Source organism: Polypterus senegalus, chromosome 3 (assembly GCF_016835505.1).
Source record: "Polypterus senegalus isolate Bchr_013 chromosome 3, ASM1683550v1, whole genome shotgun sequence".
Taxonomy (NCBI): Eukaryota; Metazoa; Chordata; class Cladistia; order Polypteriformes; family Polypteridae; genus Polypterus; species Polypterus senegalus.
The window spans coordinates 250,694,115-250,708,904 of NC_053156.1; the positions used below are offsets into that span (position 1 = coordinate 250,694,115).

The window sequence follows — 14,790 nt, forward strand, 5'->3', positions numbered from 1 at the left end:
AGTCCATCAATGTTGGTGCATCATGATGCTTTGAGTAGGTGGTGGTGGCGCAGGCCGCCACCACAAAGAAACCGGAAAAAGAAACAGAAGAGAGAGTAGGGGTCAGTATGGATTTTAGAGCCACCATGAATAGTTATTGTGATGAATTGAACATACAGAGTATCAGTATTAAGTTAAAGTGAAGTTATGAGAAGGCCATGTTAAAGTAATGTGTTTTCAGCAGTGTTTTAAAGTGCTCTACTGTATCAGTCTGGCGAATTCCTATTGGCAGGCTATTCCAGATTTTAGATGCATAACAGCAGAAGGCCGCCTCACCACTTCTTTTAAGTTTAGCTTTTGGAATTCTAAGGAGACACTCATTTGAAGATCTAAGGTTACGATTTGGAATATAACGTGTCAGGCATTCCGATATATAAGATGAAGCGAGATTATTTAAGGCTTTATAAACCATAAGCAGAATTTTAAAGTCAATTCTGAATGACACAGGTAACCAGTGTAGTGACATCAAAACTGTAGAAATGTGTTTGGATTTTGTTTTCCCAGTTAGGATTCTAGCAGCTGCATTCTGCACTCGTTGCAAGTGATTTATGTCTTTTTTGGGTAGTCCTGAGAGGAGTGCGTTACAGTAATCTAGTCGACTGAAAACAAAAGCGTGAACTAATTTCTCAGCATCTTTCAATGATTCAATGATTTCTGCATCATAAAAAACTTTTCCACCTGACTCCTACACTCTGTCTCATCCCTCCTATCAATACACCTCATTAGTGCAGAATTATCAGAGAATTTCCGCAAGTGATGTGACTTGTTGTTATATTTGCAGTCTGAGCATTTACAGGGTGAAGAGAAAAGTGCTTCAGTAAAAGTGCTTCTACATAAGAGTCACAGATGTTGAGCCTCACAAACTGCGGTCTGCCAGAAACACAGTCTATTATCCAGGTCACCCTTGGCTCAATATCCTGCAGTGAGCGTACTCCTTAACAGGGATACCTTGATGATATTGAAGGCACTAGAAAAATGAAAAAACATAGTTCTCACAGTGCTGTGTCTTTGAGGGGGTTGCTGTTGTTTGTTATATTTCTTCTGCTTCTGTGGTAAATTCAATTTCCCTTTTGCAACAAATAAAGTACTTTGTATCTATATGCAGAAATATAATGCACTAAAACTACATTTTTTAAATTTACAGCATTCAAATATATAAGCACACAACTTATTTTAAACATTAGTAATCTCAACAATTACAATAAACAGATATCAGACTATATACGCTCTTTTAACATTATATTTAAGAAATTACCTGCTGACAATGATGTAGTGAAAACCCTAGTTAACACAAAATATATTACCAAAATGTGTGAATTGCATTACAGCTACTATATTCTATACTGTATACATGTATTATTAACTAATTTATAGGAATGCAATGTAATAACTAATGTACGGATGCAATGTAAGAAACAAGGACATGCATTGTGCTGCTATATGTAGACATTTATTTTTGTTTTCTGTTATAGATCTGCTGGAATAAACACATCTAGTGAGTCATCCGCAGGGCTGGCAGATGCTCTCTTGAACTGCAGAGAGATAAAGGAGGCTCCAAATATCCTAATACTTCATGTCACCTCATTTCCCTTTGCTCTCCAAACACAGTATACTCGCATCAGTCCTTATAATGAGATCCACTGGCCTTCAACTTGCAATAATGTACAGTAAACCATTTTTTGGCAAAATATGTTTTTGTAGTGAATGAGAATTCAGTGTCTGAATTTTAATGTATCTTGCTCACTCAAACTAGCCAGCCAAGTGAATAACCTGGGAAACCATGCTCTGGCTTTCTGGATTGTTCTGAGGCTTGGCAACATCCCACCATGTCGCTTTGTTTTTTTTTTTACAATCTTTGCTATAGATTGAAATATATTGACAAGATATTTGTTTTGGCCCAAGCTCTACTTCAGCATCTCCATCTTAGTGTTCTAGACAATCTTCCGCTTTGTTACTAGACTTACTAGTTTGTTTTGACACTGACCATACGACATTCCTTTCATCAACTCAAACTGGGTTCACAGATACTGTAAAAGTAATATAGCACTATATGGAAATAAAACTTGATAGTAATCTAGCACTGAACTCTTAAGGTGATGTGGTGATTGATATTAAAGTTGGAAGATGCACTAACAAACATAAGATGAAGTGTTTCTCTAATGTCCATCAGAAATGAGAGGGTAACCTGCCTGTTGTCTTATCTGATTAGCTAAAACATGTCAATTTCTGACTGTATGTTCACATTAATGGTCATCACAGTATAATGCTGCTATGCTTTTGAGAGATCACACTTTATAGTTACATAACTGATACCAAAAAAAAGCAAGATGGTGCCTAGTTGCATATTTTGCTTAAATATCCCTAATGTTACTAAAAAAACAGATATACCTGTGTATTCTTGTTTGATTCAACATTTTGCTGAAACTTTTAAAATATTAATTAGTGAATTTTGTTTGAAATGTAACGTTTTATACAAAACTTTTGATATGCTTTTTTTTTGCTTAATCCATTAAAAGGATATAGATGTGTATCATGAAAACACCAAGTACTTTGGACTTTCAGAGTTCATTGACTCTACACGATCTGGACATAGCCTTCCGCTATTGAGATATGACAGCTCATTTGAGGCAATGGTGATGGCTCTTGGAGAAAGGTTTGTTCAGAATGTACTTGAAATCTAAATGTGAGTTTGTATGTTCCCCACGAAGCACAACATGTAAACTATTATTTCAGCAAAGGAGCTTCAACGATTTAAAATACTTTTTTGGAATATTTTCTACTAACGTGAAATTGCAATTCAGAGCAGAATAACAGCTAATTCTAATTTATTGAAAACTCTACATCCATAATAGGAAGAAACTCTTAGCATATACCTCTCTCTTTCTCTCTGTAATTATGTTGTTGATAATTTGATTCACGTTGAAGCCATATATATGACTAGACTTGCATTCAAAAAGTGTCTTGTTAAAAAAAATATTTTGAAGTAGCCATCATCTTAGAAAAACCCCTATAATTTATCTGAAAGTCAGGAAAAGCACACTGGATCATCACTGCATTGTCTAAAGATGACAGTTTACCAAAGGCTGAAATTAAAACAAAAAAATAGCAGCATGATTTACATCATTTTAATATCCTACCTCTGAATCCAATTAATTATATATCAATGCAGTATGAATAAGTTAGTTTATCACGATTACATAAGAAAATTTAGATACAGAAGAGGGTGCCAGGACCATTGCTACATGGCCCCCACATTACTGACTTCATTTTATATGAAATATAAGAATATATTTAAATTTATATGGTAGAAAGAGTGGCAGCACGGTGGCGCAGTAAGGAGACCTGGGTTCGCTTCCCAGGTCCTCCCTGCGTGGAGTTTGCATGGGTTTCCTCCGGGTACTCCGGTTTCCTTGCACAGTCCAAAGACATGCAGGTTAGGTGCATTGGCGATTCTAAATTGTCCCTAGTGTGTGCTTGGTGTGTGTGCTTGGTGTGTGTGTGTGTGCCCTGCCCAGGGTTTGTTTCCTGCCTTGCGCCCTGTGTTGGCTGGGATTGGCTCCAGCAGACCCCTGTGACCCTGTAGTTAGGATATAACGGGTTGGATAATGGATGGTAGAAAGATGCTTTAGTTTATGTGCCTTCTTTATTTTGGATGTGTAGTTACTTCATTATAATATCCAATTATATTTCAAGAGTGTACAGCTTTGCCAAAGGTAATGCATTTGTCTCAAAAAAGAACTTGAACATCTCAGAGTTGAATTTAACAAGGTGCTGGAAACATTTCCTATGGATATTGGTTTGAGCTTACTAAATGGCATTATACAGTTCCTGAAGATTTTTTGAAAACTCTTTTTCCATTTTCCCCCAAAAGTGCTCTATTGGATTGACATCTGGGAACTCTAGAGGATACTGGAATAAACTTAAGTCAGCTGATATATTTGTTAAAACAAACATGAGATGATGCTTGTGATACAGTGCATTATTCTTCTAAAAGTGTCCATTTGAAAAATGCTAGTGTAACCGGTATCAGGGAAGTATTCGGGAGCAGGTAGAAATATTGGAGTACCACCCCGTAACCATGTTTAATTATAATAAAAAATAGAACATAAAAGCAAAGTAGGTGCATAACTGAAAAGTCACTGATTCAGTGCTTTCGGTACTTGCCTCTCTCTTGGATTTGTAGTACTCATCTAACTAAATAAAATAATGTAACCTACCTGTAGATGTTTCTTTTTCTTAATTTGAAGGATAATGTTCATTAAGCTTGCATAACATGTTTATTATTTTAATTATTTTCAGGTTCCCAAAGCTACATAGTGCAGTGATAAGAACGTATGTTCTAATTCAGCACTATGCTTTGGCAATGATGGCTGTGTCTGGCCTCTCACAGATTAAAAAATACACTTCAGTGGAGACTTTGGAAATTATCCAGAATCTTATTAATTCTCCAAAGCAGTGTCCAAATCATCATGGTCACATGGTCTTGCTGAGGATCCCATCCATTTCTTTAGCCACCCTTGCATATGAGCGTCTTGGGCAAGTCAGGGAGCGGCTTGGTCTACAGCAGCAATTTGAGATTATCCTAGGCAGCCCTAACTCTGCCCTCAATGTTGGAAAGCACTTTTTGGAAAGGTTAAAGGTAAAGACCACAATTCTTTTCACATGTAAATCTTTGGAGTGCAGTGTATGTGGGTTTTTATAATCTTAATTTGTACAACAAAGGGAACAAAACCTATTTAGTTCTCAGTTCCCAGTAAGGTGTCAAAGCAAACAATATACAGTACAAGGAATATAACACATACTCTTCCCATTTATGGCATGAAGACCACTATATGCTTTTCTTGAAAAGTACTCATATGTACTGTGAATATCAGTAGAGGAAAAAAAATAAAATCCCCAGTCCAAGGAAATTAAAGAATATGATTGGACACATTTAGTTTAAATTTTAGAAACCTCAAATATTGATTTTTATGTGATGGAGAGGTTCACCAAAGGGCTGTTTTACTGTTTTAATTTCACTTTTCAGATTAACCAATGATAAAAATAAGTAATAAAAAGCATTTTTATTTTATATTCCTACAGTAATTCATTATTAAAATACAGTATAATGGTCAAGAAAATATCAAGGCCTCCTACTCAAGGCGTGCGTGACCGATCCCCTTAGCCCAGGACCGTCAGGTCGGGCGGACCTAACGAGGTCGTGAATATGAGAGAGGGCATCGGCATTGGCCTGAAGGTGCCCCCCGAAGCGACAGTGAACTTATACGGCTGTAAGTCCAGGAACCACCTGGTGACCCGCGGATTCGACTCTTTGTGCAGGGACATCCACTGAAGTGCAGCGTGATCAGTCACCAGAGCGAACTCGACCCAGCAGGTAGTACCGGAGGTGGGTCACTGCCCACTTAATGGCCAAGGCCTCCTCTCCACTGCGCGTGCACCGTCTCCCGGTCCATCAGTTTCCGGCTAAGGTACATCACAGGGTGCTCGACACCATCGACGCTTTGGCTCAGCACGCACCCAGGCCTGTGTCCGGCCGGTCTGAGAATAAACGGGAGCCCAAAATCGGGCGTCCGTAACACAGCGTGCCCATTTAGCAACACCACTCCCGTATTCGGACTCGCCAAGGGATGCGGCGGGGTACAATACCTCTCCGTCGATGTCCAGCTGCAGTCCATAGGCTCCGGGGCGATGTGATGGGGGCAGTTTGGCAGCAGGTGGCCGGGCTCGCCACACTTGAAACAGCGCGGCGGACCCGGCCTCTCTTTGGCTCTGGCTGGCGCTTCTGCAGCGCGTCGAGGGGGCTCGGGGGTGGCCGCCCGTCCCTGCCGGTTCCCGCGAGCAGGCTTTTCTGACCCCCCAAGTCGGAGGACCGCCAACTGACGCTCCAGGACGTCGAGGAGGCCCGACATATTTTGATAGGCGTGCCCCCGGACCTGCTGGGCGAGGGAACTGGGCATTGCGTTGACCAGGCCTTCACAGGCCACCCGCCGACGACTTTCCGCCCGTCGGGCTCTCTGGCGTAGCCAGCGCCCATCTTGCCCCAGAACTCAGCGCCTGGGCGCGAAGCGGCTTTTCGGGTCAAAGACCCAGTTCCGCCATTCGCCGCCTGCTGGCCCGGCTAATGCCGTAGGGCCAATATTTCGGGCTTGAGGAGGTCGTAATTAGCGGCCTCCTCCTCAGGGAGGTCATAATAGGCCCGCAGCGCGGGTCCCTTTAGGTATGGCGCCAAGATGGACGCCCACTCGGACCGCTGCCACTCGTTCCGGGTGGCCGTCCTCTCAAACATGCCCAGGTAGGCATCGACATCCTCCGAAGGCCCCATCGGCACCATAGGAGGAGGCGGCTGCCTGGGCGGGTCTGGTCTCGCCCGTTGGGCTTCCACTAACCTGGCCTCCGTGGCCTCCAGCTCCCGGTTGGTAGCGGCTTGCGCTTGCTGCAGGGCCTGGAGCTGGCGTTCATTCCCTGCAGCACGGTGTTCAGGTCCTGTCCCTCCGTTGAATTTAACAAGGATCTGGAAACATTTCCTATGGATATTGGTTTGAGCTTACTAAATGGCATTATACAGTTCCTGAAGATTTTTGAAAACTCTTTTCCATTTTCCCCCAAAAGTGCTCTATTGGATTGACATCTGGGAACTCTAGAGGATACTGGAATAAACTTAAGTCAGCTGATATATTTGTTAAAACAAACATGAGATGATGCTTGTGATACAGTGCATTATTCTTCTAAAAGTGTCCATTTGAAAAATGCTAGTGTAACCGGTATCAGGGAAGTATTCGGGAGCAGGTAGAAATATTGGAGTACAGACAAAATTAACCATGTTTAATTATAATAAAAATAGAACATAAAAGCAAAGTAGGTGCATAACTGAAAAGTCACTGATTCAGTGCTTTTCGGTACTTGCCTCTCTCTTGGATTTGTAGTACTCATCTAACTAAATAAAATAATGTAACCTACCTGTAGATGTTTCTTTTCTTAATTTGAAGGATAATGTTCATTAAGCTTGCATAACATGTTTATTATTTTAATTATTTTCAGGTTCCTAAAGCTACATAGTGCAGTGATAAGAACGTATGTTCTAATTCAGCACTATGCTTTGGCAATGATGGCTGTGTCTGGCCTCTCACAGATTAAAAAATACACTTCAGTGGAGACTTTGGAAATTATCCAGAATCTTATTAATTCTCCAAAGCAGTGTCCAAATCATCATGGTCACATGGTCTTGCTGAGGATCCCATCCATTTCTTTAGCCACCCTTGCATATGAGCGTCTTGGGCAAGAGGGGCGGCGGTCTACAGCAGCAAGAGATTATCCTAGGAAGGACCGCAATGTTGGAGCATGGAAAGGAAGGTAAAGACCACAATTCTTTTCACATGTAAATCTTTGGAGTGCAGTGTATGGGTTTTATAATCGGAGGGACAAAACCTATTTAGTTCTCAGTTCCCAGTAAGGTGCAAAGCAAACAATATACAGTCAAGGAATATAACACATACTCTTCCCTATGGTGACCACTATATGCTTTTCTTGAAAAGTACTCATATGTACTGTGAAGCAGTAGAGGAGAAAGTTAAAATCCCAGTCCATTATGTGATGGAGAGGTTCACCAAAGGGCTGTTTTACTGTTTTAATTTCACTTTTCAGATTAACCAATGATAAAAATAAGTAATAAAAAGCATTTTTATTTTATATTCCAGTAATTCATTATTAAAATACAGTATAATGGTCAAGTGACACAAGATAGAAAATTAATTGATGGATGGAGTTCATTGTTATAAGTATTGCATCACAATGAGTAAATTACATGTCTGTGAGATATACAGTAATACCTGGTACTCAAAATACTGTAGATCCGATTCTTACACATCTAACCATTTATATTTTCATAATAAAAATATTTAGACTTGTCTTTGTTTTAGTGAACTCATCTCCAGTACAATACAACCTTCTTTCAGTGGGGCAGGCAAGGACATCTAACCAACAATTAAAACTAACAAATAACTAACATTTAAAAGTAACCTTTTTGATGAGAAAATGTAACCAAATAAATGATCAGCGTGTCATCTTACTTTTTTTAATCAGACCTGGCTGAAAATTCAAGATGCTGATTGGGCTCCCCGGACATATTTGGAGCTGGAAGGCTTGCCTTGCATACTTATTTTCACAGGAATGGACCCACAAGGAGAATCACTTCCCAGGTTTCTCATTTTATATTGAAATTTAAATATTTACTGAAGAAATTTGATTAATAGTTTTGCTGACAGTAATGAAGTGTTTACTTTAGTGATTTTAATCAATTTATCATTATTAGTGGTGCAGCATGGGGTCTTATGGTATAACTGCATTTGGATCTTAGGTTACTGTACATTAAGACTTTTTAAATTAACCTAATTTTTTTAAAGTTATATGTATTGCAGGATAGTATAGTGACACACTGCTAAATGCTGCCTCACAGCTCTACTGACCTGTGTCTATATTATCAAGCATCTCAGAATTACTCACAGGAATTGCAGTAAAAGTTTGACTAAGGTAAGAATTTGTCTTAACTCAGAGTTGGACATGAGAAATGTCCTACTTCCAGTGCCAGCAAGGAGTAGGAGGCTATGTCAGGCAATGAACGACGTCACGATTTTGCGGCACCTCTTGTCGCAAACTGACGCTAATGATGATGTTTTAAAGTTTTCTGCTACTAGCACTAAGACTTCACCACACAGATACTAAAAATAAAGCCCGATAACAGGAATATTTACTTAACAAAGAATGATCCATAGCCATACTTTCAAAAAAATCACATTTCTGCTGCCAAGGTAACAGTTACTGAAAAAAGCCTCAGCTATAAGTTATGTTTATTCTTTCAGTGTTTCCAATTGTCTTCCAGAATTGCATGCCAAGGTGTCTCTCCACGGTTCCCCTTTTATCTTATGTGAGGCTCTATTTATTCAATACCATGGGAGTCTCCAAATGCCCTCTTGAGCCTTCCCAAGCTAGTGAAGTGTAATGAAAATATTCCAGAGCTTTGTGGGATGCACAGCTCAGCACACCCGCTACATTTCACTGTCAGTCACCTATCCTGTTGCACCTGTGTTCAAAGTAATATGATGGCTACTACAGTTCACAGTACATTATACCTCCATGTCAACCTGTGTGTTGATATTGTGATATTCCTTGTGATTCATGTTTGTGTGCTCATCCACACTTGGGGCATCTTTTTTAAGTGTGTGCCAATTTGCATGAATGAAGCTTTCTTTAATATTAACTCACATGGAGTCTTTGGGAAATGTTTGAATCTACGTACTACTTAATGTGTTGTAAGGGCATTCACAGTTTGGAGCAAAATTCGAAAAATGTTTGATTGTAACATACACAAATTATCGCCATTGCATGGCTTCACTACATAGATGGATCAATTATATAAACATACAAGTTTTGTTACAAATATTTCCACAACTCTGTCAGATCTATATCTTTTTACAAGTTAACTGTTATCCAGCGTTTTCAAAACATTCAACCTTTTCCAGGATGTGTGATCTGATCTCTGTCAGACTGCCATCTTCTGGTAGCTCCTAGCGAACTAAGACAGCTTACAAGTTCTCCTTAATCTTGGTGAAGTTAGGAGTAGTTTCCTAAACTGGGAAAACTGGGAAAGTGCTTTTCCTACTACTCCTAAGAGGAGGACCAAATTTGTGTCACTTAGTTTCCTACTCTGAAGCACTTGATAAATACTGGCACTGAATTTGCTTGTATGTAACATAACGTTTGCTTTATCACTTCAAATGAATTACCTTACCATTCATTTTAACAGTGTAGTGCAGACTTTCACTAGTGGGCACTGAAAAGGGTACAAGTCTGACTTTAAAGGCTGTAAGGCCGAAATAAGTTAACACTAGAATAACAAGCAGAAGGGCAACAAGTCTGAGAAAAAAAAGATAATTATTAAAATTGCAGTAGAAAAAAAAATGTTTAAATTTAGCTTAAGATGACTTGGATGAACACCAGACATTCCACATTAAAAAAGAACACAGGTGGTAGATAAATGTGGTAACTGGATTCAGTCTTGGTCAGTGTCAGTGTGGATTGCGCACTTTGTCCCTGTGTTAACAACAACAAAACAATATTTATTTATATAGCACATTTTCATACAAATGATGTAGCTCAGAGTGCTTTACAGGATGAAGAAAGAGAAAAAAGTTGGTGCAAGTGTCTGGAGCTTTTATTTGCAAAACAAAACAGTGTTCCACATCTCTTCAAAAAATAAATAATCCATATAATTATATGAAACATGAAGGTTAAAACATTCAATAAATAATCCAATAAAATCAAATTTAAAATACAATCAGAATGTTCTTCTTTCTAAAATACGGTATCTACTCGGCTTATCCGATCAGGATCTTTCAGCAAGAGGAGATGCCCACTGACAGGTGCAGTTATCCTTTAACACTAGAATCCCTGAAGCCTATGAAAAAACTTGTAATCCTGGGCCACCTTAAATTCCTTTGCACCTCCTCATCTGTGTCTTTGTTTACTAAATGTGTCGAGCAGCCTACTATCCCATCCCCCCACCGATGCAACTAACGTTCTCCCAGCTCAAGTCACTTTATTTGGGTATGAGGTGCCTGGAGTTGTATAGGGTAAATAATATATTGTTATTTGGAATACATACATTTCATGTGAGTTCCATGTCTACAACGATCTGGGTAAATGTAGGATAACATGAAATGAGAGGGAAGAATTGTTGAACACAGCTAAAACAGAAACCTTTTCCATGTTATAGTAATAATGACGTGAAGTGTATAATGTGTGAAGACTTTAGTCAACAAGTTAGTGTAATGTATGGATGTTGTCACATAACCTCAAATGCTGAGCAATTCTTAAATGGCCTGTAATAGTATTTACTGCAGTCTGTATACAGTATTTTTACATTTGTATACGAGAAGCTTATAGATACTTATTTTTTTATACTTTTGTTACTGTTGTGTTGCTTAATTTACCAGTAAAAAGTAGCTTAATTATACTGTCATAATATTCAGTCTCAAGTTATTGATTTTGTTGCAATACTCAAAACAGTACTGTGTCTCTGACTACAGGTCTTTGAAATATTGTGATCTTCGTTTGATCAATTCAACTTATCTGATGAGGACCGCCTTGGAGCAGGAGCTGGGTTTGGCAGCATACCTTGTCAAGTCAGACATACTAAGTAGCAAGATGGGACCAAATTACTTGTCTGAAAGTGACCCAGAGAAACTCAGCAGTACAGACAATGAGGATGAAGAACTAGGAAATGATGGTGACCTGTTTCCTTGATTTATATTACAGTAACATAATTTTTTTAAAGGCAAAAAAGTGATGCTTGGAAATTTTTATCTTGTATTTTATGTAAGAAGGTACAGTACAAAAACATTTAATTACTGTATTTTGGAATCAGCCTGATTAGATTTAGCACAACCTTACTCAACTGTTGTATACAAAAAGAACATAACTTGCAAAGCAACTATAATCAAAGACTGAAATATCTTTTTACCTTGTTAAATTGTTTTAAAAAGGCACTAGAGACAGAAAAAGGTGATGGACTTTAGCATAGTGCGGTGCAGTACATTGACCTGTTGTCTCATAGCTAAAAAAGCTCAATTTTAATTCCTGGCTCTGTGAGTGATTTGTGGAATTTGCCAGTTCAGTTCAGGTTTATTTGTTTTCGTTGCGAATGCCTGGCTTTCCTCTGATATTCTGATTATTAGGTTAATTGATAACTCTAAAATGGCATTGTTAGCCTTTGTGAATGTGTGCGAGAATGCATGCATTGAGCTGACTTTCTATCCAGGGTGCAGACAGGCTGTGGTATCCTATAGCATTGGTAAGATGAAGCAAATTAGGTAAATGGGTCCAGGATTTTTTTCATAAATCTATAGATTATTGGTAATTTTGTGTTGCTTCTATGAGGCTTTACTGTTTGGTTGATAGCTCCAACAGGATAATTTTATTGAATCATAGAATATGATAGAATAAATCTATAAGATTATAATTTCAACTAAACTAATTAAAAACTGACTAAAATGTTAGCAGAAATTAAAAAAATATATGTAATACATAGAAGTATCCAGCTGAAAAACAAACAAGAGAACATCACACATCTTCATCTCCTGTCATTTTTATTTCTAAAATGACTTCCAGTTTAGAATAAAATGCAACAATTGTGCATGGTAAATTGCATATTGCAATAACATGTGGATGGACCAAAAGTTCATAATTTTTGATTTACAAATTGAACTTGCAATAGAGATATAGTGCAATATACATTCATTATTTTTACAATATATAAATAAATACTTTATTTCAGATGGGTGGATGTCATTGACATCTGCAGTTTACTTACATTCTGAATTAATTCTTTTGGGAGTATTGATTTGAGTACATTTTTTTCTGTCCCTTAATACTCATAGCATTCTGTACTGAGACATCTCCTGGTTTGGCAACAAACACAGTGGGAACCACAAGTCAGCCTCACCAAGTATCCAATTGTGAACATCCTACTAAAGACAATTTTGTCAGAGGAAAAAGCATTGAAAGCAGCACTTACTGTGACAAGTCAAATAATAGCAGGAGGTTTTCCAAATCTACCTCTTCAGGTTCATCTTCAGCTCAGAACTCAGTTATATCGCAACCAGTTCGACAGTGTTCCAGAGGAAAGAGTCTAAATCATCCACCTATAGTGTTTCTGCCAAAAGCAGTATATGATGTTATTACCTCAGTGGACAGCAGTGGACTCCCTAAATCAACATCCTTTCTTCCACATCACTTAGTCAACTGGGCAAGCTCTTTCCGCCCTTTGCTTAGCAAAATGATGACTTGTACCGAGCAATCTTTGTATTATCGACAGTGGACTGTTCCTAAACAAAGTCATATGGACAGCAATAACAAAGCAGAAGGAAGGACAGACAACTTTCATCCTCGAAGGCTACTACTGAGTGGGCCTCCACAGGTGAGATTTGTTTTGTGTGAGCACAACCCCATGCTGTATGTAGTTAAAAACATGAAGAACAAACACACCAAACTGTGATCAAGGTGATGGGGTGAAGAATATACCTCATTCAATAAATAAATAAATTAAACAACTGAATGCCACATAAAATCTCTTTTTATAAAGTAACAGGGTTACAGCAGTTTACCCCACTTTCTAATAAGACTAATTAAGTCAACATTTTCCTCTATTTCAATATGTAGTTTGCTTTTCTTTCTATATTTTCCAATGAACCTGTTTAATCTAATTTAGGGTCATAAGGAACTTTAGTTTATAATGGAGGCACCAAATACCAGACAGCAACCAACCCAGAAGAGGGCACCAGTCCATTACAGAGCCACTTTAGAGTCACTGATTAACCTTGCATTACATCTTTAGGAAGAGGAATACAGAAATATACAGAGGAAAATAAACCCAGACTCATTTTATTCATTTGTGTTGTACCATTAAGCATTGTACAGATGGTAATATAATGGTATATTTGGCATTAATGTATTTAGCTCTTCACCAGAATATTTTATTGATTTGAAATGTGTTTCTCAGGTCATCAGTTGTGGACATTTTGAAAGATAAATATTCAAGGAGTAAGACATTAATATGTATTTGGTATGAATAATTTAGTTTAAAAATCCAGATTTTTTTTTTTGTTGTCCAATTTTTAGTGCATCTTGCTACTATTTCTATAGCTTCCGTATTTTGTTAATAGGCTGCCAAAACACATGGCACTGTTGCCACTGGTTGCCAATCTGGAGACAATATGCTCCCTATTAAAAAGTCGTCACTGTAAAAACCCAGCACAACACTGAAGCTCTTTGTTCAACATAATGAACTGAAACCCTTGAATAACTGTTGTCTTGTGTTTGTACGGTCCAGTTTTCAGGCCAACAATACATAGCATTCCACTTCTTGATCTGGTTCACAGGTTTTGGATCTGATGACATTCTTCTCCTGTTAGAAATGTCTGGAAATTATTGCTTAGACTTGTTTATCTTGCAAACTTCTGGTATTGATAGTGATTCTGAACTTTTAAATATCGACTCTCTTGTATTTTCTCAAAAACACGCTCATCTGCTGATCCATTTTAACAAAGTCGTACAGCCAGCAGGCAGTTTAGAGAGCTGGTTTGGATGCTCACAGCTGACAAAACATCATTAAGTTAATTTATCTTTAACATATATACACTTATAAGTCACAGTTGTCTCAGCCCATAATTTTAAAGAACTGTGTGAAAAAAAACGGTGGAAAAATGAGGCAGTAGCTACAGTATAGCTGCTACCTGATGCCTCCACAAACCTGGGTTGATTTCTTGGCCAGGTCGCAGTGTTTGTGGAGGTGCACATTCTTCTGTGAGTGTGCGGTTATATCTTTGTGTGCTTTGAGGTTCACTGGCATTCCAGTTTTGCATCTGATCATGATACACTTCAATTCCTTCTTAGCATTCAATGGAAAAGACATACCGGTACTTATCCAAAACATAAACTGATCAATGAATGATTTATCGTGAATACACTATTACTGTTATTTTATTTTAAAATATGAGCGTTTTTCATTATGAAATGGAAAAAGAAAGAAATCTAATCTGTTTCAATGTTTTTTATAGGTAGGAAAAACGGGTGCTTATTTGCAGTTTCTGGGTATCCTGTCACGGATGCTGATTAGACTTATGGAAGTCGACATTTACGATGAAGAAGAAGTAAATTTAAGTAAGTTGTTATCTGTACCAAACAAAATTGATAAATAGC

The 14,790-nt window shown here is 38.2% G+C and overlaps 1 protein-coding gene across 2 annotated transcripts in view; it reads left to right on the plus strand.

Moving 5' to 3' along the window:
- greb1 (growth regulating estrogen receptor binding 1) overlaps positions 1–14,790 on the plus strand; it is a 184,012-nt gene that overhangs the window by 129,291 nt on the left and 39,931 nt on the right. For both annotated transcript variants that reach the window (XM_039748922.1, XM_039748923.1), the window contains 7 exons: positions 1,512–1,701; positions 2,556–2,692; positions 4,339–4,678; positions 8,119–8,234; positions 11,121–11,320; positions 12,471–13,009; positions 14,649–14,751. In XM_039748922.1, the coding sequence (XP_039604856.1) occupies positions 1,512–1,701; positions 2,556–2,692; positions 4,339–4,678; positions 8,119–8,234; positions 11,121–11,320; positions 12,471–13,009; positions 14,649–14,751 (1,625 nt within the window). The remainder of the gene's footprint in view (positions 1–1,511; positions 1,702–2,555; positions 2,693–4,338; positions 4,679–8,118; positions 8,235–11,120; positions 11,321–12,470; positions 13,010–14,648; positions 14,752–14,790) is intronic.